Source organism: Haemorhous mexicanus, chromosome 18 (genome assembly GCF_027477595.1).
Source record: "Haemorhous mexicanus isolate bHaeMex1 chromosome 18, bHaeMex1.pri, whole genome shotgun sequence".
Lineage (NCBI taxonomy): Eukaryota > Metazoa > Chordata > Aves > Passeriformes > Fringillidae > Haemorhous > Haemorhous mexicanus.
The window spans coordinates 359,024-386,038 of NC_082358.1; the positions used below are offsets into that span (position 1 = coordinate 359,024).

General features: G+C 44.9%; 2 protein-coding genes and 1 non-coding gene across 12 annotated transcripts in view; 1 reads left to right on the forward strand and 2 right to left on the reverse strand.

The window, feature by feature from the left end:
• The window catches only part of RBM39 (RNA binding motif protein 39), a 30,686-nt gene extending 17,266 nt beyond the window's left edge, over positions 1 to 13,420 (reverse strand). For 2 of the 9 annotated variants that reach the window (XM_059862294.1, XM_059862293.1), the window contains exons 1-5: positions 13,123 to 13,417; positions 9,933 to 9,995; positions 8,017 to 8,066; positions 5,055 to 5,249; positions 572 to 955 (exon numbers count right to left, since the gene is read on the reverse strand). In XM_059862294.1, coding sequence (XP_059718277.1) covers positions 572 to 955; positions 5,055 to 5,249; positions 8,017 to 8,066; positions 9,933 to 9,983 — 680 coding nt within the window. In that variant the 5' untranslated portion in view covers positions 9,984 to 9,995; positions 13,123 to 13,417. Of the gene's footprint in view, positions 1 to 571; positions 956 to 5,054; positions 5,250 to 8,016; positions 8,067 to 9,635; positions 9,709 to 9,932; positions 9,996 to 13,122 lie in introns of all 9 variants that reach the window. The other 7 variants (XM_059862297.1, XM_059862296.1, XM_059862295.1 and 4 more) reach the window with 6 other exon arrangements.
• A 2,091-nt stretch (positions 13,421 to 15,511) lies between these two features.
• Positions 15,512 to 15,583, reverse strand: TRNAE-UUC (transfer RNA glutamic acid (anticodon UUC)). Its single transcript has one exon. It is a non-coding gene; the product is annotated as a tRNA-Glu (tRNA).
• A 9,633-nt stretch (positions 15,584 to 25,216) lies between these two features.
• Positions 25,217 to 27,015, forward strand: part of LOC132335921 (rho GTPase-activating protein 39-like) — a 62,448-nt gene continuing 60,649 nt past the window's right edge. The window contains exon 1 of one of the 2 annotated variants that reach the window (XM_059862896.1): positions 25,217 to 25,384. In XM_059862896.1, coding sequence (XP_059718879.1) covers positions 25,374 to 25,384 — 11 coding nt within the window. In that variant the 5' untranslated portion in view covers positions 25,217 to 25,373. The remainder of the gene's footprint in view (positions 25,385 to 27,015) is intronic. The other variant, XM_059862897.1, reaches the window with a different exon arrangement.

A 27,015-nucleotide genomic window follows, 5' to 3' on the forward strand; every position in this document is an offset into this window, starting at 1 on the left:
TTTTTTTTTGTCCACATGCAAGTTCTACGTACTGATGACTGCAAAGCATAACATTCATGGTGTGGAACTCAGCTTCAGAGCTGTATGCCAAGTGGTACTGGAAGGATTACTTGCTTGAGTGTAACATTTTAAAATCAAAAGTTCCAAGAAATTTAAGATACAAGAGCAAACCAAAGCGGCTCCATGCAGACACCTGCAAGGGACACATTCACTAATGGTGTCTTGGCTCTAACCACTGAAGTGCTGCAAATATGTAAATGAAGCTCCCTTAAAATTCCTAATGGCCATCAAACCACAGAAGCAGTGAACCCAGCAGACAGCTGTATCCAGACACATAACCAGAAAAGAAATCCAATCTCTTGACTGAATCTGATTTAATTCTCCAGGCATCACAGAGTTTCTCAGAACTAACTGTAATCTGCCCTTTGCTTCCATGTTAAGGACAGTCCTCTTGCTAGCTAATGGGGCACCCAGGAACAGATTGTGACATGAGCAGTAAGATTCGTCCTATCATGCTCTCCCTGAATTTGATCTCCTGGTAGAGAGTTGTTCAAAAGGCAAAGAACAACACCTGTTAACATTCTTCCTGTATCGCCACCAAGCGCAGAGGCACTCTGCACAGACTGAACACTGTGCACTGGGCTTTGGCTTTCCATCTGTACACAACTGATTCTTTTTGCTGCTCCTACAAATTGATGTAAAACACCCTGAAAGACACGGTGGGCTGAAGACATTAAGCAGTCTTTCACTAAATCCATTTGGCCACGCAATTTGTCTGAAAAACGTCTTCTTGCTCCTCAGTGGAGCAGTAATGCTTATAGTTAAACACAGCATCCACCACAAGGAGGAGGATGCCCATTTTTTAAGCATGTCATGACACAGGTGGAAGTAGTGGGCCAAGATCCAAAACTGCGCTGGCCAGGTTAAAGCAAGGGAAATATGGCCCTGTACAACACTGGAAAAAAAAATAAAGAAAAGACCATTTAGAAACTACTTATGAAGAGAAGATAACTACTTACTGAGAGAAAACAAGACATAAAACACAGGAACATGTTGAGATCACAGTTGATCAAAACCAGACTTTTTTTTGCCTACGAGAAATTACTCCCTTTTCTGCTCAAGTCCAGACAAATTATTGCTGGGAGTATCCATTCAGGTACTTCAGTATCTATGGAACAACTGCCAAAAGCTGCATCTAGAGGCCACCTTCTTATCAGACATGGGACTACTACCTTGCACTTTCACAACAGATGTAAAACATGGTGCTCTCCATTTCAATTCAAATGCAGCCAGACAAACCAACTACAGTGACTCCTGAACACTAACATGCAGACCACCTAAACAATAATAAATACTTAAGACCATGAGTTTTCAAGGAAAAGGTAAAAGAAATATTGAAAGTATTCATCTAAGTCTAATGAATAACAAATCCAAAACACAACTGAGAAGTAACAGTTTTCAAATGCATGCACAAAGTGGGGGTAGGGGTAGAGGGAAGAAGAAAAAAGGGCAGGAAAAACCCACAACCCACCACAACTCCAAAATTCTCCATTTTCTTTCTTGACTAGTACTATCTTATTTACAGAACTCCATGAGACCAACATTAAGAAACCCCAGATCACTGGAACAGACCAAGCAGAAAACTGCCTAGGGCAAGGTGAGAGCCCAAATTACCTTCTCAAAATCAACAGTTTACCCTTTTCAACAGTATTCTCCCTGTGTTTTTCTAAGGAGACTTGCTTGTAAAGCTGTAGATCTCAAGTAATGTTTCTTCATTGCTTCTACTGTCTCTACAATTGTTGCCCAGTTCCTGCTAACCTGTACGGAAACACCATGCCACAAGCCATTAATCTCTATGTCTAGGAGTCACCTTCTTTCTAAGTCAAAGACTCATGTGCAGCCAAAGCACATACTTCCACAAAACCTAAGAGATGCCACAGGGCCCAATAGCAGTCAGGTCAGAAGACAGCCAGTAAATTATCAGCTTTTACCTACTCATTCATATTCAAGATTCCAACAAAAAAAGTCAGACATTTTGTCAGACAAAATGTTGGCAAACTTTGGCTAACAAAGTCCAGGAGAATCACAAGGAATTTCAGTCATCATTGTAATAAACCTGTTTTCCTAAAAGCTTTGTCTAAATTTGTGATTTCAGAATAGAAACAGGATGGTCGAAGTGACTTCTACTTTATGTTAGCAACAGCTGTGATTTGCCCAGTAGATGTCTAAGCAAGACTACTCAGTCAAGTTCTTTCTCCTAAGAGACCTAATGATACAGCTATGTAACACTTAAGGGACAACATATGTGAAAATAACATGAGAAAAAAACCCTATGAACACTTAAAAAGTGCAAGACAGTCACCTGATTTTAACCTAATTTAAAATTAAAGCATCTAACCACATTTAACCACATTTCAAGCCTAAAGTGAGAAACTCAAAGTTTTCAGGTTTCCTGTAGCACTCTCCTCTCCTTCTCCTTTAGAATTACCTAGGGTAAACTCATCTCACTACTGCTGAGATGCCTCCTAATTGCTCCCAGCAGCAAAACCATCTCAGTTTACAGAAAATCAGCTTGAAAATGACCCTTTATAAAGCTCATGAGAAAGATTACAAGGAGGAGGAAGAATAAAAAATAAGATAAAATAGAAGCCATTAAGCAATTTGATCTAGATACTGCAGTCAGCTACAACCCTGTCAGCAATAACCCCAACCCAGAACTACCAGAACAGCCCCACAAGGATAGACTCCAAAAATCAATTTTCCAGCCAGAAAGAATACTCTGGCAGTCACTTCTGAAACACTGAACTTATGCCACTGATACAGAGACAACTTCTTCAAATGAAAGCTCAGTATTGGTAGATCCAAAGGTGGCTGGTTATGCAGGAGGCTTTATCACCAAAGTTTTCATCTCCCTGAAATTCAACATCTGTTATACAGATTTAAAGGTGGGTCCCTGCATTTTAAGAGCCTTGAACAGGAACTCTTGATAATCCCTTCTCTTTCACACATTTAGAGCCAAAACCAGAATTCTGGATGGAATGTTTATCATTTTAACAGGACCATTCATCATCTACAACTGAATGACAGCAACTGCTTGCTGACTGCCATCAGTCAACACCAAAGCTTCTGGGACACACCTGCTTGCCCAATACCAGTTTTCCACAAAACCATCCAAACACACTAGAATTCTACTTGGTTAAGTGAAAGCAATGATTTGGCAAGTGAAGCAGTGAACAAACTGTCAAATGAATAGCACAACTATGTACCCTCAGAGCATACTACATTATCCCTGTTTCTTTTTCACTGTATCTCAACACCAGAGCAATCACCCAAAACAGCTACGGGAGAGTGTCAGGATAGCAAAAAAGACCCCTTTCAACAACTTACCTTTCTAGCATAACATATCTCAGTGCATTAAAACAGGCATGGGTTATTGTAGTAATATCAATACTTTCAACCTCTACTTGCAGAAATTATTTTGGAAGACCAGAACACTGAACTCCCAAATTTCTCCAGGTGAAAAACCTTCTCACCCAATGACAAGAAAAACAAAGAATAAAACCCTCCAACACAGCTGGAAGAACGAAGCAACTCCCAACTACAAGATGAAACAAAGGACATCCTCTCCACACAACACTGCACTGGAGGGAAGGATGCCAGCAGGCTGCATAGACAGAATGCTCAAGTTTTTGATCAAGGTTCTCTGTACCTTGAGTCACAACAGTGGCATTGGCATAACCCAACCAGCTACTGTAATCTTACATGTGCAATAGAGTTGTAGGAAAACAACTCTGCACTGCTGAAATCTTTACAGCTGAAGTCCAGAGCAATGTACAGAGGCTCTGATACTCAAGACAAAGGAAAAGCAGGGCTGATATATTATGATCCCCACATGCACAGGACTGACGATGCACAGGATGCCACTGCACCTTAAGGGACCCAGGAACTGCAGAAGGTTTTCATTACGAAAATGCCAACATCCAGATGACTTAGCACAGAGTGGGACCCTGAGACCTCAGGAAGTTTTTGTTTGTAGTCCAAGAGCACAAAAAGCCGAAAGAAAATCATTCATGTTCATAAAATTGTGCAAGCCTACAATTTATCAGAAGGTAAACACCATCTGCTCAAACATCTTGAGAGATTTTTCTATCATGGATGGCATTATGACATTATTAAAAATACACATCCTTTTCAAATGCCTTCTTTTAACAGGATCTTGCATTCCAAGATCTGACAACAATTGAGATGAGACCCAGACAACAGCAGAGACAAACAGCAGCCTCAGGTAATCAATGACAGTCAAGGATACAGCCCAGTTCTCACTGAATTTCTGCAGAAAGAGGCAATGGGAAGCACAGGGGAGAGCCACAGTACAAACCATCAGAAATAATACTGATGAAAAAACATCTTTTGCGAATTGATTTACAAATGCCTGGAACCACCTACTGCTGAAGTTCTAGCAAGCTAAATATCTGAGAAGAACAAAAGAATTCTTGTCAGCCTCTAAACAAGTCTGAGAAAAAAGCAGGGCAAATTTGCAACACATGGGCATTACTAAAACAAGATGCTCCCAGTTTGGATGCATAAACATGGAATATGTTTGTGTGAATATCCATTTATGGAGTTAATGTTCAAGAACAGCAAGACAGTAAAAATCTTTGGCAACACAAAAAAAAAAATGTACGAACCTGTAACCAAATTAACAGACTACTATTAATTTTTTGGCAGTTAAGCCATCAAGTTCATATACTTTAAATAGTTAGGACATGGAGAGAATTTGGTTGTTATATTTATTTTGATAAACTTAGTTTTCCACTCAGCTGTACACATTCTTTCATTTGCTTTCCCATCGCTGTCTTGGCTAAGAATGAAAACTAGAAGAGGAGTATTACTACCCTCTTTTTCACTCTGTATTTACTGACATTCTTCAAACTTCACCTCTCACTTTCTTTTCAATTATAATTATTGACCACTTTAGAAAGCAGAGTGAAATTTTAACCTTCCATATTATAACAATGAAGCAGCACACATGCAACTCTGAACAAATAACCTACTAAGGACTTCTATAGCGGCCTCTGAATCTGCGATCTCTGCTCCTAGACCGGCTGCGTCTGCGCTCTTTGCTTCTGCTCCGTTTCCTTTCCCGGCTTCTGCTCTTTTTCCGTTCCCGATCTCGGCTCCGTTTGCGTTCCTTACTTCTGCTCCTCTTTCTGTCATGGCTTCGACTTCGGCTCTTGCTCTTTTTTCTCCTGACAAAGAAAAGCTCAACTTCAGTTACACACACAGTTCAGTGTTATTTACCCCACATTCCACAGTTCCTCTGATGTTACAGACACTGACGGAAAAAGTTTGTACCTGTTGGTATTTGTACTTTTTATTGTTAAATGGGTGGCTAAGCATGTCAGCAATTTCCTTTCATGAGCCACATGAAGTCTGCAACAGCACATTATTCTTTTAAATTTTTTAATTGCTAGAGAATGCTTTCAGAAGAGTAAAAGGACTAAAAACCCATTTCCTATGTTACACCTAGTACACAGCAGTTGCAGTACTTCATCTGGCGTTCAAACGTACTTCATTATTTTAAGAATAAATTATATAACAAAGTAAAACAAAATGCGACAAAAATAGAAAGAAAGAGGCAAGTCTGGGGGAAAGGAAGGTTGTTTCCTCTTAATACTCCCTGCCAATTGTCTTTAACATGCTGCTTAAGAGTTCTGCTTCCTACTTGCTACTCCCACTCATAAACCACTTGCTTTTTAAAGTCTATGGCTGTTAGAAGTTTGGGGCAAACTGCAGACTTTTGTAACTTCACCAATTTACTTAAAAAATTGAATCTTCTAAAACCTGTATGTCAATTATACCTCATATTTGAAAAATATGTGCAGTAAGCAACTGCTCTATTACTGCATTTGGATTGTTCACAAATTTTTTCCTCCATCTCAGCCTCCGACCACCAAAGCTTAGTTTCTAAAATATATCTATGTATATATAAGACACATGTTAAACAGACGCTCAAGCTGTTACTTAAGACAGCAAAATAATCAACTTTGCTGCTAAACTTCCTAAGTTTGAAACATCCTTTGTCACTGAATTTTTCCCTTTCCTCCTTCTGGGCCTTCTGACTGCAGATATTATCTTTTCTCAACGTAGTTACGCATACTCTTAAAAATTCTTTTAAAAGGGCATGTGGATTACAAAAAGTTTATCCCTGTGGCTTTCTATGGCCATGTATAAACTAAGACTCCTAGTTAGTTTCAACTTCTGAAGTAAAAACATCTCTCACCTGCCACATCTAACTAAACCTAAATATTAATAGCTTTTGTTCTCCAATCTCCACCTAGGAAGGCCTATTCAAAGTATCTTATCTTTATCTCTGAGAAACATTTTGAAATTACATTTTAAACACTATTTCTATTTTTTCTTATATGCCAAAGTCTATAAGTTTCTTTGATATTTTTGTATGGTCAGAGAAGATGCTGCATCAAAACCCGATACTCAGAAGCTTCACAATTTCTAACAGTTCTCTATTTCTGCGTGGTGTCATCAGAATCACTTAACCACACTTCCTGCTGTAATGCAGTTTGTGATGGTTAGGCACACACTGTCCTTCTCCTCTAGGATCCATCATTTACCAACATTTTCCCAAAATAAAAGCCTAAAACACTCACTTATTAAAACAGCTCTGAAGAATGCTTTCTGAAGCTCACTATACTGACCAGTACCAGTAACTAGTAACTGCAGCCACTCTTCACCAATGACAGCAGCTGTTCCCTATTCAACAGAGGGAACCTGCTTTGCAAGCAAGGACTCCCAGCAGTCCAGATCCATGCTCTGCCTTCAAACCACAATTGAGCTGGACCTAAAGTACAGACATCTAGTAAAAATGCAGATCCTTAATTCTACCAAATAATAAAACGGACATCTAAGTATGATTTGACAATTACTGAAATTGCACATTGTTATTTATTTTTAAGTTGCTGATGTTTGCTGTGGATTTTCCTGACGGTTTGAACCTTATTTCAGTATTGGCCCAACTGAAGTAGACAGAAAATACAATTTGGACACAATCTGACTGTTTTAAAGCAAAGCAGGAAGTCTTGCAAACCCTACATACACCTTTGTCTTCAGCAACAGAGTACACTGTCACACATCACAAACAAAATAGTTATCTTAAGACTATGGACAACAAGAATTATATCAAAATTAACTTCTGGGGCTTAAAAATACTGATAGCAGCTGCTTTTCATAGGGTTTTAGAGGTCTTAGCATGAAAAATATTTTCACTGTACTATTTAGAACACAAGTAAAAGCACGTAATCTGTATGATTTCAGAAGGTGGCAACAGCATACAGAAATGCGCTGAAGTCAGCATGTAATACACAGCTACCTTTTTATTGTTTTGTTAACTATCAACTTTGTAATTTTTCGCTTTACAATAAGCACCTCTTCACCAAATGATGCTTGTAAGGTAAGGAATTTATTTTACAGACTACACAACTTTTGAGTATCAGTAGGTGTTCACACCCTGGAATTATGCTTGTTGAGCAAAGTGGGCTTGTACTCTTGTTTTTTAAAAAATTTGTATTATAAATTTAGACATCTTCAAAGGGCAAGGACGCAGAGAATAGAGCAAGGCAATTCAACACCCTAAACCTTTTCAAGAAAGCACTGGTGTCTTTAACTGCTTTCCACTGCTCCAAACCACAATTCTACAAAAAAAAAAATTTAAAATGCAAAATGCCTTGCATAGTTAAAGTAACAAAAGTAATTTAAATGTACTGAACGTACTAAGTCTGTATTTTTATCTGAAGCTAGGTGAATGTTTCCACAATTTTGATTACATCAGTTGCAAAGGGCATTAACTACATTTGTAAACAAAATTAAGTTTCCAAATTGCTGCAACTGCAAATTCCAAGCTTTTTCAAATTATTTCCTTAATCACCACTGAAATGGATTCACAAGTCCACAAAAACTGGCAGCCTCTACCCAAATGTAGAGAACTGAGAAAATACTTACTTCTTGCTGCGTTCTTCATGGCCATTGGCACTGCTCAATTTGTTCTCATCCTAAGCAGGGTTGATAGAAGAACATCGTGAGGACGAAGCGGAAATATTTCAAGTGGTCAAAGGGTAATGGGAATAGGAATAAGAAAATAAAAAACAAAAATTTTAATACTAAATTATTTGTTTACAGTTTAATGTGGAAAGCTTTAGAAAATTTAGGTAGGCATGTTTAACCACTTTGCTGCTTAAATTTAAGTCATACAATTACAAAATACAAGACTTACATCATTTAAAAGTGTGTATTAAATTGTAGATACTTCCACACATGGTTTAGAGAGCAAGTTATCCTGTAGAATTCAGCATTCAAGTGACTAAATATAATTTCTATAAAATTTAGGAGGAAGTCTGAGGTGTTTGTGAGCCCCTCTGATTAGTACCAAGGCTATATCTCTGCCTAAGCCCCGTGGCTACACTAGCAGCCAGCCACTATCGATTTCCTGCGACCGATGCCATTCCCGAGATCTTCACTCATTTTCGTTGAAGGGTTGTAAGAGCTTGATGTCACCTCTGTCACACATCTCGCCCTGAAGCAAACAGGGATTCACACTGCTTTAGTAACGTCGACTCCCAAGAAAGCCATCAATAATCCACCAGTCCAGCCTAAACATCCCCTATTTCCATACCTGTTTACATGGAAAATATCCATGTTAAGCCAGGACACAAGAATTTTAACACAACAGTTCACAAATTTCTCTTCAAGATGTAAACGCAACTGCTAAATATTACATTAACTAAGTATACCACTTAAAACTTACAAATGCTCATCCAAAATTCATGACATGGTTGTAATAAACACTGCAGAACAGACTGACAATAGCTGCTATGTAACTTATATACTGGCTTTACAGTTTAATCACATTGGTTACATCAAAAGTACAGTTCCTAGGTGATTTACTTGTATACATTTCTTTCAAAATCAGTGCTAAAGCATGCAGTCTGTTAACATTTCACCATCATCTGGTGGAAAACAAAAAAAGACAGTGCTCATTTGCTGCTGGTTTAATGAAGGACATCACTAAGCTAACTGATAAAAATTTTACAGAAAAACTGACATTTCCTAATTAAATAACTAGGACAAAAGAACACAAGAGCTTCTTTTAGAATGATACCGCAGACTGTGATACTGTCTTTTCCTTGCTAAGAACACTCTATTCAGGGATCCAAGAATTTCTGTAAATTCATTCACTCAGCAACTGATTTTCATCTGCCCTGTTGAAAGAGTAACCGCCAGCAGCCTTCTGCATTAATAGCAAGTCCCACTCTTCTCACACTGAGCAGATTGTTCAAATATTTACTTGCCATGGGACTGGTGAAAAGGTTATTCTTGGAGCCCCGCTGTTTTCCCAAAACACTGCATTCACCTTGTTGCTATACCAAACTAGACTTCACAATTTTAGAGAAAAGGTTTTAGGATTTTGGTTTCTGGGGTTTGTTTGGTTTTGGTTTTGTTTAGTTGGTTTTTGGGTGGATTTCTTTTGTTTTGCTTTGATCGTGTTTGGTGGTTGTTTGTTTTTTGGTTTTTTTTTTTAACCTAGGGGACCACGGTACAGCGATACGTCACTCAATTACTACCTTATGATTGACAGTTCACACTGGAATCAAAGGTGAATTCATGGGAGTAGAGGTGAGATATCGTTAGGCAAGTCTACAAAGAGAGATAGATGGGCATTTATTCATCACGCTGAAGTGAAACTACTGCACAATATAATTACATTAACAGTATATATTAACTTGAAAGTTACATGTAATGTATGTCCAATAAGATAAATCATGAGGGCTCCAGGGATGTTAGTTTACAGTTCAGCAGTAGTTTCATGAATAATGCTAAATTAAGGCAAACAGGACCTCACTGGCATATTTTTTTCTCACCTTCTTGTAAGGAGCTTCAAGCATTGCTTCAATATCAATATCATCAGCCATTTTTCAGGACACCTGAAAGAAGCAGCAAATTCCACCTGAGTTGGAAAACACTCTTGCACTTCATATTCCAAAAGCTTTTGTTTAAGAGGCAAATTTACTAAACATTTACAAATTCGGTAGGTATTTCCAACAAAAACTGGAATGAAGTTTTGCCCAATGAGATGGTAACAAATGTGTGCAAAGTAATTACAGCTGCAAACAACAAAATGTGATTGAACACTATTAGCCACAGGAAACCCAGAGGCATTCCATGAATTTCTTTCAAAACAAAGAGCACAGCATATTTATGACACAAACACAGCTCTGGTGGCCATCTTGAGAAGTGCTAGAGCTTCAGCAAAGGACAATGAACAATCAGGCAAACCTGTTCACAGCTCCTAGCCTTTGCCACCATCATTTACCAGTCTCAGCACGTGGACACCATGGTGCTTTAGGAAATGCAGCCTCCTCCATAACAGGGGTCACAGGAAAACAGTTATGATTCCAGCACTAAGAGCTACTAAAGCATACAAAAAGTCCAATGGTCTGGAACTTCACATCTCAAAACAAAACATGCCATCACACCAGGTAACACTTGACACCACAGACATTCCAGGTTTAGCTGCCCCTCTTATCTTCCAATTTCAACCCCTTAATACAATTTTATGTTCACTATACTCTGAACCACTTTGACACTTGATTTCCTCTCCCTATGCAGGTATACTATTAAGCACCCCTCAAGACTTACGGCATTAAACTTAGATATTCAACTTCCTCAAATCTCTTAGTGGAAGTTTCTCTTCTTTTTCTTTCTTAAGCTCCAGAATGGCCAGGCCTCTAGAACCAAGTCTGACAGCCCAACACTGAAGATTTGTGCACAACAAAATCGATTTTTACTTATACAGATTAGGTTTTGCATCTTGTCTACAGGCAGTAGAACTGTGCTGTCCCAAGACTTCAGCAGAATAACAAAAATGCTCCAACACATCAAGATCCTTTACAACGGAATGTCGTAATTGAGAATGCTTTGCCAGAGCTGCAGCACATCTGACCCTGGCCCAGGGATACATTCTAGAGTAAAACACCATCCTCAAGCAGGATCACAACACTGGAAGTTCACGCTCAATACTTAACAGAGGCACACCAACCTCATTTTCAAATTATTACCTGTTGGGCTATATTAGTACCGCTTACAGATATGACTGTCCTTCCTTTAAGTGTAATAGCTCAATTTTACTTTTTACTACAGTATTTATAGTCAGCTTTTCAAGCCATCTACATATAAGCATGTGATTTAATTCACAGCTATTCTACCAGTATGTAGTATAAATAGTACATCAGTATGTTTAAGGGCAGGAAAAAGGCAAATCCAGAATGCTACAAAAATAATTTACACCTGGCGACAACTCCCACCCAAAATTACATTTCCAGATGAGTAATTTAGCCAACATTTTGAGCTACACTTGGGGAGGAATTCTTCATCCTGAAGAGGGGTGGCCATAATAGGGATCATCAAATCCTGAATGGCATGGAAAAGTGCAGAGGGAATGACTATTACTGCATTTCCCCAAATAATGAGTGAATGAACTATCATCCAAAACAATGGTCCTTATAAACAAAGCATTTAGCCATTGAATTCACTGTTGAAGGGCACTGTGGATCCTAAGAAAGAAAAAGAAGCACATGCCATGTTTAAAAAAAAAACAAACCAAACCATAAAAGTTTAAAGAAAAAGATTTTCATTAAACAAAGGCATGCCTTGTGACCCTGAACTACAACTAAGTGACAACTAAGCACACACAGAGAGAACTGCCAACATCTGACTGTGCTGTTCATTCTCTTTTTGGCATTTACTGCTGGCCATGATTATTGACTCTCCTGAGCTGCATGGACCTTTGGCCTCACCGCAGCAATCTGTACCCTTCGTACTCTTTACAAAACACTTTCACTGGGACAATACCATGTTATCAGAATACCTTCTCTCTACATGTACCAGTCCTGCTATCAGCCCTGCAATGCATACATGTAATGGATATAAGGATGTTACACACAAAGTTGGAAGTATTTTTTTAAAAAAACACAAATGAAAGCCCTTAATAATTTCAATTTACTAGAAAATCCTGACAGATTCTGAAGTATATTTCATTAAATAACGCTCCAAATAATTTTCCTAAAACCCTTTCAGCTTTCTTAAAAAAGCTACATATGACAAACTTGTTTGTTAAGGGGTAAAAAAACAAACAAAACCACCCAAACAAGCAAACAAAAAACACCAACAAAAACACATGCCAAAACATCAAAATAAAAAAGGAATGAACTACACTTGAAACTTTGTGGATCTACAGAAAATGTAAAAGGATATGAAATTTATTGCTACGGAGCTAATCACCATTTTTGAAGAAATCACTCTCTTTCTGCTGAACTATATTACATAAAAGAAATTTAAAAGGGTCCCGTTCTCAAAATTATTTGTTTTAGTCATCCAACGAATGACAATTCCACACGTTTTTCCTGTAGTGTCCAGGAAGAGCCTCAGGAAACTTTAGGGAGGACTCTGACGCCTCAGAAGAGAAGCTAGCCTCTCAGCAGGACCCATACGACTGCGGGCAAGTCTCCAGCCTACAATTCCCAATTCCCTCAATTAGCACATGCTCCTGACGCGATCGAGTGGACCGAATTCGGCTTTCCAGAAACAGAGATGCCCAGCGATGCCCGCCCCGCGGTAGCCGCCCTCCCACTTCGCTTCTTCCAAAGGCCTTCACTCCCCGCCCGCCCGCCGGCGACGGCCGGCGCTCCCCCACCTCCGCCCCGTCTTCCTGCGCGAACGGCCCCGCAGCCGCTCACGCCCGGTCCCTCCGCACAGCGCCATCAATGGAAGAGAGAGGGAGCTGGAGCGGGGGGAGCCGGGGCGGGGCAGCACCATGCCAGGGGCAGCCGGGCCTGCCCGCGACGTGGCCACGGGAACAACCAAACCGCACAGGGCCTGGCCGCGGTGCGGGGATCACCGGGTGCTCTAGCCCCGGTGAGGCGCAAAGCAGCCCCACGGGCAGGGCCAAGGCGGTCACGGCAGCGGGAGAGGCGCCAACACCCAGGCCGCAGCACCCCGCGGATCAGATCGCCGCTCGCCCGGCAGCAGGGCCCGGGGCCCACCCGCAGTTACCTGCGCCGCGAGCAGTGCGATCCTCGCTAGGGCCCCGAGGTCCGGCAGCGGCAGCTCCGGCGTCACTGCCCTGGCGGTGGGGAACGGGCCCGAGGGCTTGAGCACTTTCTCCAGGCGTCTGAATCTTAAATGAACGGCGGCGCTCAGGCAGCCCCGGGGAGCGGGCGGCGAGGGGCGACGCGGCCGTGAGTCGGTCCCGGTGCCGGTCTGGTCCCGTCTATGGCTCCGCGGCTGCTCCCGAAATGGCGCCTAGCCGCTCGCAGCTCCGCGCATGGCACGGGGGCGCTCAGCATACCGCGCAGGGGCTCTCGCGAGACGCACGGCCAAATAAGCCTTTACACGCCCGGGCTCGCTGCCTCTCGCGAGATATCGCGCCCGGAAGCAGTGGCTCAAATGCACGCGAGATTTGGGTAGCCATGTGGCCTTGTCACGCGCCTTTGCGATCTCGCGAGGGCTCGCACGCCCGCCGGGAGGGGCAGAGGGGCGGGAGGAGGGGGCTGAGGTCGCCGTGGTGGGGTAGCGGCTGCGTCCATGGCCCAGGCCCGGCGCGACCGTCGCAGTGGTCTCGCGGCGCGGGTGCCTGCTGGCTTGTGGGATTCCGGTGCGTTCGGAGCACCAATTCCTTCCCTGGCTTTGGGATAGCCGTGTCCCAGATTCTTCAACGCCATCCTTAAGCCTCATGCCGGGGCCTTTCATAGACTCTTGCTTTCCCGCAATCTAAAGTGGATTAGGTTATGGAGTGGACAGGAGAGTGAAGTTACTGTGTTCCTTCACCAAAGATTGTTCTGACGTGATGATTAAATAGGGTCTGTGGTCTGATCTTCCTCCATTTGGCTGAGGGCTTGCTGTTGTTCGATCAGATTAACAATGCCCGAAAGTGTTCGGCCGTACTCTTCTGCCAAAAACTACACCTCCCTTCAAGGGGTAGCAGTGTCTTGCAGATCTTTTAGCCACTAAAATTCCAAGTAAAACAATCTGTCAATGACCTGCTCTACTGGTGCAGCTCTTGGCCCTAGCCACTGCAGATTGCTGGAACCTTGAAGCTTAACTCAGAAGGGAAGTAGTGTTTTGTGAAAATAGCCCCTCTTTAACAGTGCTCAATGCTGTCTCATTAACAGTGCTTTGTTTCCCTCAGAGCTCACAGAATGGTTCATTTGTATTTAAATTTAATAATACGGTTTGGGGTAATAGTTCAAGGTAGGACAGATAGCATTAAGGTTCCTGCTGCAATCAGTATGAAGTAAATTGTTGCTGGGGAATTTTAGGCTGGTTTTTTGGTTGTTGTTCTTCTAGAAATCTGAAACAACATAAAGAGAAATTCTAAACAAACTTAGCCTCCTGAAATTACAATTTTTCTGAAAATCCCAGGCTACTGTCTCATTTAATGTCATTTCTAACAAAGTTCCTGAAATGTTAATAGCAGAAAATAATCCTTGTGGTCTTGCCCAGAGTGTCCAAGTCTTTCTAAGATCAAGTAGTCAACTAGTAGAGTTTGGAGCATTTAGGAAAAATGATCTGTTTAAAATTAAAAACAAAGCATTAGTATAATAGGGCTTTTTCCAACCTAATAATTTCTGTACAGTTTGGTTGTAAACAAAATTACTAGTCTTCTCACAGACGAGTGCATTCCCATGCACTGCTCTGGCTGCTTGTCCCTTACCCCTCGGCTTTCAATCAGCCACCAGGTCTGGTCTGACCACTTCCATATTCCTTGTTCCCTCACCTTGCTGTGACTGTGACTTAAGTATGTGCATAGACTCATGTTGGTGGATTTACCCACGGCTTTTCTCTGTCATTATTTGCCTGGAAGGAGTACACAGATGTGGGGTTTTTTGTCTACTCTACTAAGACACCCTTTGCCCATGGCTGGTGCCCAGGCAGTGTGGGAGAAAGGATGCACCCCGACGCTTACAGTACTCGTAGAGAGGGTGAAGATGGCTAATGAGTGATCTGGAGTAGCAAATAGCTGCACAAGCTGCATGTCCAGCCCTGTTACCAGACCCGGCGTATCACAGCAATGCCCCGGCCCATCAGCTGTCGACGCTCAGCTCTGCAGGGCTGTTGATGTGGTCACTACGCACTTGGCTGGATACACCTCTGGAGCTGAGGGAAAGCTCTCAGTAACACACTTCCTAAAAAAGATTTTCTTGTTTGTGGGATGTCTTGATCCGGAGCAGACACTGGCTCTGCAGTGCTGAGACATAACGCCGACTTCTCGCTGGTGTTCCTTACTCTAAACCTGGCTCCGTACTCGCGCCAGGAAGTTCGTTTGCCTCAGGCGCCAGGGTTGCGGGTGGGAGTTTGTGTTACCTGCGCAGCGAGGGGTAGGAGGGATCGCGCAGAATTAACAGCCAAAAGGCACGAAGGCAAACGAAATAAAAGCCACATTTTCCCACACCGGGAGTCGAACCCGGGCCGCCTGGGTGAAAACCAGGAATCCTAACCGCTAGACCATGTGGGAAGTCCTTTCACTTTGTTCTGCCTGTGCTACTTAAGTCGTGCATTGCCCCGTTCCTGCCCTGTTTCCCGCCCGTACCGCTTGCCCGCGCTGCGCGTTGCCCACCGCTCGCTTCCCTCTTTACCGCTGACCGCCGTTCACTGCTCCCTGACCTCTGCCGCACCGTTGGTCGGGATCAGGGAGTGGGGTGAGGGGTGCAGGGCCCCTCCTTCACTTACTTAAAAGATGAGGTTGGAAGATGACAAAACTAAAGAAATAGGAAATTACTAATGGGAAGATGAACAAATGAAGTACGGCCTAAAAAGGCTCAGAAACTTCGTAACAGCCACCAATGTGCTCTGAAACAAATCTGAGCAACCACAAAAGCAGGCAGAACAACTGCACTACCCAGTTTTGACACTGGTACCAGGCAGGTAACAGGTGGCACACTGAAGTGGCTGGCTGTGGATGTGCAGGAAGAACTGACGATTGAGCATGAGGAGGAGTAATGCTGGATGTTAAAGAAACTTCAGAATCAATGTACTTAAACCATTTTAATCTTCCAAGATGTAACTGAACCCCTATATGTGGAAAATTAAGACCTAAATAGGCAAAGGAGAATTAGGACTATTGTAGTAAACAGAGTGTAAAACTAGTGGTGGTGACAGTAATGTATTTCGGAGGTCAGAGTTGCTACAAAGGCAGAAAACACCATTATGAAAAGTCTCCAGCTACCCCCACACCGAGTGAGTGAATGTCACATCAGCATATCATGCGCTTGCTACACTTAGATATCACAAAGGTTTGATTATTGGAACAGCTGGTTGGAGAACATAAAAGAAGCAATTGGGTTTAATGTTGAGTTGTGTGAGGGGCTGTTAGAACAGTCATGTACAGCAGTGAGCATAATGTATTCAATCTGGTGATATTGAAAGAACAACAAATAAATTCCTACCTCAAGAGGTTATTAAAAAATGAATAAACCAAAAGGATAACATGGATTTAAGAAGCATGGAGATTCTAAAATTACTCAGAACACTTGTATCACCACAAAGAAAAAGCTATGGCTACAAAGCACCAAAAAAAAAAGGTTATGGAAATATTAAATTAAAGATAAAAATACCCTTCAAAATGTGAAGGTGGCGTAGAACATGTCCATATGCCAGCAGAGAAAATCCTGAATAGGTTATAAACTATCAAATTAATCTGACAGTAACTACAGAAGGTAGATTTGAACAGATTCTGTTTCCTCGCATGGATCCCAACTGCCCAGCTTTTTTGGCACACAATGATCTTAGTCTGTCTCTGACATGATGGGGAAATTTGCTCCCGAAGGACTTGACAATGGTGGTGGAAAGATCTGAGCTTCTTCTATGTATCAACCTGCCTGTCCTCAGTTTCTCTTCTAGTTTTAGAGCTGGATTAATCTCTTTCTCCTTCCAGAAGGCCTAGTGAGATGTCAATACAAGCAATAGTGCCAGCATCTATGCCCCTCCACTTTGGCTTGGTTAGGAATTGCATGTGAGGGATGGGCAAAGGTTTTCCTTTGTCAACCATCCTTGTAGAATGGGAGCTAGGGGAGGCAGAACTTTGGCTTCATTTCAACTGGCCATGCTCATGCTGTTAATCTCACCTGTCTGTGAAGCTGTTCTCAGGGCCCCAAGAGCGCTAACAAGCCCTTAGGCCAGCCTCATTTAGGGCTTGCACCCTAGCCCTGCCCAGAAACCCCAGTTCACATCAGCCCTGTGTGGCAGCAGTTCTCTCTACAGAGAGCAGCAGGCAGAACTTTCCCAGGCATTTTCTTGGGGAAAGCTGGGAGAAGATCAGAGAAAAGAATGAGAAAAAATTCTTATCACCACTTGCTGCACCTGTTGTTGTGCACATATGGAATGTGTTATAGAGATTTGTTTACCAAAGGGTGATTTCTTAATTGGACACTGGTGATGGTGTTTTGATTGATTGACCAATTAGGTCAAAGCTGTATCAGACTGTCTGGAAGGGGATGAGTTTGTTAATGAGTAGAGTATAGTATAGGATAATATAGTGTAATAAAGCAATTGACCAGCCTTCTGGAATCTTGGAGTCAATGCCAATTATTACTAGCTAGGGGCCTGCAGCTACAACCCTGGACCCTCAGGCCCCATCTGAGCTGTGTTGAGGTGTGCTTGTCTCCAGTGCTATTCATCAATGTGCCCATGGCCATGGCCATGCCCAGCCCTGAGCCTCTGACCCTGACCTGGAGCATGCCTGCCTGACCTAACCTCAGCTCTGCCTTGTTACTACAGACCTGTCATGGGCTGGGTCTGTACCTGGTCACCATCACTGGCCTCATGCTGATCCCAGCCTGCAGACTGACTTTCCAAGTTGACCTCAGACTTGCCTCATCCCTATGAGCTGCTCAACAGTCTGGGCTATCCATGAGACAGCCCCACTATGGTGGGGCTGACCATGATCTCCTGCAGATGTGCTATTCTGGGGGACTACCTGCAGGTTGCATGGGGTGGTCCCTGAGACACTGCTCTGGTGTAATCCCAAGTGTTTTCTCTCTCCTCTAACAGCAGCTGTTCACAATGAGCAGCCTCAGAGGTACATGGACAGAGATGCACAAGTTCAAGCTGTCAGCACCCAGCCTGAGTGCACAGCATTCAAATTAAAATATAAGAACCTGTTGGTTGAGTTAATCTGCTTAGTAGATCTCCAAGATGTTTAAAAAACTAACAAAGAACAGCCTTCAAAGGGGTTTGCCTAAAGCTCAATACCTACATACTGAGAGGAACCCAGCTTGCCTGTCACAGTCAGTGCAGCACAGGGGGACACTGAGCATTGCAATGCTGGCAATAACAGGTTTAGAAACTTCACTTCCCCCTTCAGTTATGTGGTAGAGCAAAGAATTTGCTGCTGTTCCCACTGAGTTCAGCAGGAACAGTTCAGGCTGGTCCTCAAAACTTCGATTGTATGAGAGTGGAAAACAGATGACGAGTTATAACCCACTTCTATGGTCATGATAGGATTTCTGTTTTCATTATGTATTAGTAAGCAGGTGGTATGCAGGCAGAGGTCAAGACAATACCTGAGAGCAAAAGGGATTGAATTTTTAAAAATTAAATCTGTTTTATTTTATTGAAAGGATACAGTAAGAAATAACAATGTGGATAAATTTCAGTTGAGGACACCTATAACAAACAAAATAGAACAATTTTTTTTTTTTGTGTTAGTTAAAAAGAGCAGGAATAGTGGGATGAAGCTGAGAAAATTTAGGCAAAACACCCTGGTGGGATTTCAGATAGGTATCTGAATGGTCATCCCAGAGACAACAAGGCCAGGAAGAATTACCCCCAGAAATGCCTCTGCACTGGTCAGAAATGTTGAAAGTGATCTCACAAATCCCCATCTTTCTTTATGTTTGAGACTTGACTGTGGGACCTGCCTTCCAGGTTACTCATAGAAATGGGGATTCAATTTGTTTGTCAAGGCTTGTGAGAAAAAAACATCAGACTATAGGATTAACTTGAGGAGTTACAGGTTCTGCCTGTGGCTAAACAATAAACTCAGTTCTTGCCAAGTACCTAGAATATTACATTGTGTAGCACAAACGTCAACCACAGCAAAGCCAGATGGGCCAAGCAGCTCAGTGGGAGAGTGAGCAGGGAGGTACAGGGAGGTGGCACAGCTCTGTCTCTACTGCTCACGCTGCTGTTTGGGTGCACTGGCAGTTCTAGCTCAGTCTTGTGTCATAAGCCCTGGCCACAGGCCTCTCAGCAATTGTCCTCTGCACCTCTGGGCAGGTGTCCCCCAGCTCAAGGCTGCTGGTGGTGAAACAGATTCATGTTTTCCAGAGTATAACATCGCCTGTGGGGCAGAGAGCACTACTGCCCAGCTTGACCAGTAAACCCTTAGCAGAAGTATATTTGAGAGCAGCAGAGTTTACCAGAAACACAGAAGTATGGGAGGCTGTGATACAGTGGAAGTCCTTTGGGAACCTGTAACTGATTTGGTGTCAGGAACATAAGTACCTTATTATGGGGAGTTTTCATCCCACAGGAATTTTGAAGTAAGGCAGGCAAACCTCTGCTGGGAACATTTTCCTGACCTTCACTGCAGCAACCTCAGAGTGTGGCTCATAGAAAGTTACCTGGGAGCATGGACTTCCTTCCTCTGTCTTGTCCAGCCTTGGAACAAGGACTACCCTGGACAGCAGAGTCGATCTGATTCACAAGGGACATCCCATCCCCACCTTCCTCCTGTGTTCTTCTGGAGTGTGGCTGCTTTCCTCATTCTCATCCCAGTGCTTGCCCGATCATCCATCAGGCCAATACAGGTTCCTAACTGTCAAAACAACACTCACCTTTGATCCATTACAGTTTAATGAGCTGATGGGGTTCACCCAAGCTCAGATGAACACCACAATCAGGACTTAGAGCAACAAGAGAAGCAGGACTTGTTGGGCCCTCGGCTCAGTTCAGCCTTTTCACCCACTGCACCCTTCCTTCCCATGCAAGGGCATGTTAACATTGTATTGAATGCCCTTCCTCTCTTGGCAGCTCTCCTCTCAAAGGACACTGCTTTCCTTTGCTGAGGGGAGATGTTACCCCCGCTATATAATGCCATGGCTTTGTCAGCAGCCAGGAAGCTTAAGTAGCAGGGAAGATGGCAAAAACCTCCCCTGAATGTTTTTACTCACAAACTGTTTTAGAAAGCAGGAGAGGAAACAAAGAGCATTTGCTGCTCCATCTGTTTCCGTGTCCCATGCTGCACGGTTGGGTTACAGCCAGCTGCTGCATTGCCAAGCAGTAACGCGATCGCACTGCTGCTTACTCTGCAAAGGAGCTAAAGATAGTAAGGCAGAAAAAAATTAGGACATGATTTTTTAAAAGCCCCATTGCAAAACACCTGGCTAGTTATATAAATTTACATTATGCCTGCTATGGAAAAAAAAAAAAAAAAAAAGCCACCAAACCACTACACTAAAACCTGCTGATCGGTGCTTAAAAACATATATTTTTACAAATGGTCAAATATCTCCAGCTATCCTTTTCCAAAGGACTGTCCTGGGCTATTCAATATCATCATCTTCACAAAACAGACAGGATTAATGAAGAACAGGGATGTTTTTTTCTTTTCCTCATACTTGCTAAGACCATTTGCCAGAGAGAACTCTCACAACACACAATCCAAAGAACTTCAGCCAGCAACGCCTGCAACCAGGTCAGCCTGGTTCCATATAATAAGATCTTTGAGACACTGGATACAAGATATCTGTGCTGAAGTACTGGAGAATTGACCACATATGGGGCATTTGAGCCCAGCTCAAACCTCTAGTTCCTTGATATGGAGTCACAGATGTTTTGGTTGGGAGGGACCTTTGGTGAGCATTAGCCCAAATTCTTGCTTGAAATGAGATCATCACCAATACTAGATCAGATAAACCATGGCTTTGCATAGCCAAACCTTGAAAATCTCCAAGGACAGAGATCTCATCACCCATCTGAGTGAACTGTACCCCTCAATCAGACCAGCACTTTATCTTTGCTGCAGCAAAGAGCTCCCCATGGTGGGCCCACATGTAAACACTCATAGGAGTATCTAGGCAGTAGTTTGACCTATTTAACACAGGGCTTTCACAGAATGTTTTGTGGTATTATTGGCTCCTTCATCACAAGAGCACATCGAGCTGCTCCTGTCCACCCTTGCAGCCATGGGGGCTTGGGGTGCTGGAGGCAGGAGAGGATGACAGATGAGCAGGAGCCAAGGTAACAGCATGACAGTGCCATACTCACCATGCAAGAGGAGCAGAGAGTTTGGTGTCAGTAACCAGGGTCAGCCAGGGTTGAGTGACTACTGACCCACTGAGTGGGCCTGGCACGAGGCTTCAGTGGATTACAGCTGAGGTGAGGTCAAGACTGAGGACCTGACCTCAAATGCAGCTCAGGAGTAGCACCGGGAGTCCCCAGTGAAGCATCTCCCAGCTCATCCTCCCACCATTGCTGGTGCCCTGGAAGGTGGATCCAAGGCTGCAGCTGCACTGGGGCAGTGCTGGCTATAAGCCTAGCCACACAGACCTTGCCAAGCATTTTAGGCAGGTACTCCTAGTATCACCAGTCTCTCAGCAAAGGTTTGTCAGACCTGACTGGAGCTGTTACTCCCTTTCTTGCTGTACATGGAGACAGTTGCTGTGGGTCTGGTGCTGAACTGGACTGGTTCCAAGCTGTGCAACCCAGTTTGTTAACAGAGGCAGAGCAAGGATAGTGCCTGCTGGCGCAAACCTCTAGGGCAATGTGCTGACTGCGCTCACATCTGTAGTACATCTGCCTGGGGATTGCCAGAACTCTCAGCCTGGGACATACAAGCAGGACAGTTGCACTGCAATCCTAAGCTTTCCATAGCTTTAGCATCACTGGTTCTTCCACACTCCCACATGAGGAAGACCTCTCATGCCACGACCTCCACCTGCCATTTCCTGACATGGAATGTATGCCCAAATATGAACACCACATGAGCAGTTTTATGAAAGGGTGTACAACTCCAAATACATTACTTCCACTTGGGAGCAGTATCTGAGGAACAATTCAAGCAGGATCTCAGGGAGCTGCCTCATTTTGCAGTTCTGCAGTGACAGTAACACAGTATATCCCTCAGCTGAGAACAGGCAGAAATGAGATGATTTGGTCTGGAAATACTGATCTCTTACCACATCTTACAGTGATCTGGTGTTCACAGCCTTACAATTCATGAAGTCTATGTCTTCTTTTATTAGCAAGAGAGCCAGGCCCCTCTGTTCTCAGAGACACTGCAGTGTTTTTTTCATGCTCTCAAGTCACTTCACATTCACCTCCTGCTGCCAATTTTGGTGTATTGATAACAGGCCTTGTGACTTGTGGGCTTGATCACCCAATCATGTGTCACAGTGACCCAACTGTATCTCTGGAGGACTGCCTTGTGTTATTGCACCAGGTGCCACTAGCAGAAGTTTTCCTCAGCCCCTGACTGTCTGAGATGTGAAAGTCTCTGAAAAAGTTCCCATAAAGGAAGCTTTTCCTTTAGCTTCTTCCCCCTCTGGGATTACTCTCCCCCTCCCCGAGTCACTAGTGCATCCACTAGTGAATCGTTGGCACCTACGTGCAAGGCTCAGTGTCTGTTGTGCCAGATAATTGAACCTCCTATCACCCAGCTTTCCTTCTCCAGCAGTGGGGACCTCTGCCCCCAAGAGTGTCCTTGATGTCAGCAGCTGTGTGACCCTCCTCTAGTGGGGAGGTTCTGCCTTCAAGGTGGCTTCCTTGCTCTGCATTTTGATGCCCTTCTGCTGTGTGACTTTGTGCAGGTCAGCACAGAGCTGCCAGCTCATGAGCTGGACTGACCTGGGATGTCATGTCAGTGTGTCCTTTGTGTCCTTGAGAGTCTCCAGTTTGCCCGTTTTGGCCTGAAGAGAGACAGGATCTCTTAGTGCAGAATAACATCCCAAGAGTTTGAGCTGTGGCAGCCCAGTGATGATGTTTAGGTTCTTCAGCAAGGCTGCCAGAGGTGTAGGTGGAAAACATCCTACACATTATCATCAAACCCTAAAGTACGCAAAATAAAATGAGAATGTTGCAAAAAAAAGAATATTTTGTCTGGTCCATGCTGCAGCCAACTTCCCACTTACTGTGGCAGGTCACTCATTTTGGGGGGCCCCAAAGCTGGGCCTTCTGAAACCTCCCATGTCCCCAGCATCTATTTTCAGCATGAAAAGATCTTTCTAGCACAAAAATTATGATCAAACTGTTAAAATTCTTACACACTACGTCTGTGTCTACAGGAGCCCTTGAACAGAGACTATCAGGCTGCTATAAGCATTTTCCCAGTATTACTGTTTCCCTGAGGACAGGTATAGCCTGTATTGGCAAACGTAAGCAATATCTGCATCTCCAGAAGGAGGGATGCCAATTTAATCACAGCAGAGCTACACCAGCAAATTTCTGTTTTCAACACAGACCTGGTTCAACTCCTCCTTTTCTTCCCTGCTAGCCTGTGCCTCAGTCCCTGAGCTTTGCAGTCGCACAGAACTCAACTTCTCCTGCCTGCTTTCCCACAGCACCTCAGGCATCTCCAGCAGCTTCACAGCCCCTGTGGGGGGCCCCACTCACCACTGGCCCCTGGCTGCAGGGACACACTCTTCCCCACCCCCCCAACCCGCCCCCATAAGCATAGTGCAGTTGTGTGACCAGCCCACAAGTGCAGCAGCCATGATCTCACTGTCTCTCTATTTGCTATTTAAAAATGCAGTGGGAATTTCATGGGAATGTCTTCAGATTAAGTTACCCTCAAGCTCTCAATAGTGCCAAAATGCCATTTGAAAATGAGCACAGTGTTGCTCTGGGTGGGACCCTGACCATTGGCTTGCATGGGGTCATTAATAAGCTGGAACGACTAATTTCTTACTGTAGCAGACATTTGCTCCCTGGTGCAACATGAGCCCCAAACCACTCTGTTAGTGGCAAAATCCACCAAGTATCTGTCAAGTCTTGCGCCCCTAGTTACAGGGTCTGAGGAATCTGGGCAGCTCAATCCCCAGGATTTGCATCCACATGGGATTGTTTCTATTCTGGAATAACAGGACAGTAAAAGATTCCTTGGGAGCAGTGCCACATTGCAGCAATTACTGATATACAGGAGCTGTTCTGTGCCATCATGCCAAATGACATACCCCAAAGCAGTGGCTGACAGAAGCTGATCTAGCAGGGCTGACCTTTAGAGCACGGCTTGTTTATTCAGAGTACTCATGCTGGCCGAAGAACAGGGCTCTACTTGTTCTTGAGGTCTCTGAACCTATGCTGTTTGTACACCACTGGTGGATCTGTGCATCTGCTGGAGACAGACCTGATATTCCTGCAATGTAATGTGCTCAGGATAGAGAAGAAACAGAAAGTCTGCAAAATCTGCCAACACAAAGCTGCTGGGGCAAAAAAAAAAAAAAAAAAAAAAAAAAAAAAAAAAAAAAAAAAGAGAGAAAACATCTGGGCAAACCCAGAGAACGGCAGCGTTACAGCTCAGGCTGACCCAAGTGTAGAGACAGCTCAACATCCAGCATTGGCAAAGGAACTTTCCTCTCTCAATACTCCACACTGGTTCAAGTCCCCCCTCCCGCTTTCCATCCACGCTCTTGCGGGATGTCGGGAGTACCAGAGGGCAGAGCAGAACCAATAGAGCCAATGTGACCAGGATAGCAGGAGGTAGCGTCGGGAGAACACGGTTCACCGGTTGCAGCTGTGATCCAGCGGCACGCACGGGCCGTACCTGGGGCCCGCAACTACAGCGCTGCCAAAAGATCCCCGAGGCGAGAGCAGGATGTGACCTGCCTGACCACAGTTTTCCTCACAAAAGAGGTGACGACGACTGACTTTTGCCATTGACCTGTAGCTCAAATAAGGCTTCAGCGGCTCCAAAATGATGTCCCGGCTCCGCTTCCACTCTCCTTGTTTCTACTCCTCGGGCCGGAGCTTTGCGACGGCAGGGCTCGGCGGACTAGGTCGGGTTCCGCAGCGACCGCATCCGCCGCCAGGGGCTGCCCTCGACCCGCAGCTCCACCACTAACGCCGGCCTCGCCAGTCTCGGCCCGCTCCGCTCCGCTCCGCCCCGCCCCGCCCCGCCCCGCCCCGCCCCGTCCCGCCCCGCCCCGCCCCGCCCCGCCCCGTCCCGTCCCGTCCCGTCCCGTCCCAGCACAGCAGCCCCCGGCAGAGGGACCCGGGGAGCGGTCGGGGGTCCCGGGTCGGGCCGCACCACCCACGGGCGGGGCCGGAATCGGGTTTCACATCCTGCCCCGCTCGCGGGCAGAGCAGCCATGGCGGAGAGGTGAGTGTGGCCGCCACGCACCTGTTGAGCTGCGGGAGAGGGGAGAGAGGCGTTGCCGCTCCCCGGGGCAGAGGGCCTGGGCCTGGGCCTGGGCCGGGGCCGGGGCCGGGAGCAACTCCTTGCTCGGGTGGACGCAGGGACCGGCAAGCAGACGCAGCAGGTGAAATGCAGCTGAGCCGAGCCGAGCCGTGCCGAGCGGTCAGACTCGTGCGGGGCGGTGGTCTCGGCCGACTCCCGCCGCGCTGGGCTGTCTGTGGGGGGACCTCCCTATCGCCCTGTTCTGGCTCCCGCCGGGGCCTCCGCCTGGGGCTGGGACTGGGTTGTTTGCGGCCTCCGAGCAAGGCGGGCGGCCATGAGCTCGGCTGAGTGGACCCGGCCCGGCCCTGACTCGGAGTCCTCCCTCCTGCCTGGCCCCGGCTCCTCCCTGGAGGCTGCGGCCGGACTCTGTCGGGTGCCCTCGCACCTCCGAAGACGACCAGCTCGTCGGGAGCACACCATAATTTTGTGCCCGTTCCAGCCCGGGCTCGCTGGCGCTGGGGTGGGTGCCCCCGTAGCTTTCTCTCTTTCGCTTAAAAAATAAGCTCTTTTACAGAATGATAGTGAAAATACTATCGGGTGTGGCTGTTGCCCTGTGGCCAGGAGAGGGTTCTGTCCTCTCCTAGAAGTGGGTAGGGAGACAGGATCACCTGTTGGCAGTGAAAATGGAGGGCCAGGTAGCCAGGCCAGTTTCCCAGGCTGCATCCGGCTTCCGACAATCGGAGGCGGATTTTACGACTCCAGTGAATAACCCCATTGAAGACAAACTCTTCCTGGTCCCTCTGCGCCTGGGATCGTCGGCCAGAAGTGGTTAAATTAAGTTTGGTTCTGCCAGGAGGAACGTGCAGAGCCTGGCAGAGACACTGTCTCTGCTGTTGCTGATGCCAGTTGCAGTTGTGCTGTTTTGCCGGTGGTTTTTTTTCGTTCTAGGTTAAATACTTGATGGATTTAAAATTCCTGCAGTGCGACTCTCTGTAGTGGTACCAGACTTCAGCTGGCTTCTCAGGTTCTTCTTGTCTGGGGGAGAGCTGCACTGGCCTTTTGCTCAGTGCCTCATTGGTGATGCAAGGTGTTTGGAATAATTTATTTCTCTTGCATTTGAAGTTGTTTTATTTATTTTTCCTTCTGCATCTCCTGCAGCAGACCAGGGTTTGAGTTAGTCTGTAAGGAGCATCTTGGGAAAGGATAGCAAATCCCACTGAGGGTGGCCCTAAAATAACAGAATTCAGACTGAGCAAAATGATGAGCACAGCAGCATTCTCTCATCTTGTCAGGAGCAGCACCTCACAGCAGCTGCTTCTGCCTCTGTGCTTGTGACAGCCAAAGGTGCTTGGAAATTGAGGTTGTAGATTCCTCCTTTTAGGGTAAACTCTAAAGCCTGACAAAATTATGTAGATTTGAGGCTATCATTTCACTAGCTGGTGCAGATGAGTACAGAGCTTCTTGTGCTTCATTTCACAGTGTTTTACCTGTGTATCCCTTTCTGTCTCTTTAGTGCTTTTGATTTTGGTTTTTGCTGGGTTGACAAGACAACTCTTCCTATCAGTTGGATGGAGGCTATTTGGAGGGATGCTGAGATCACAGTGGATTATAGG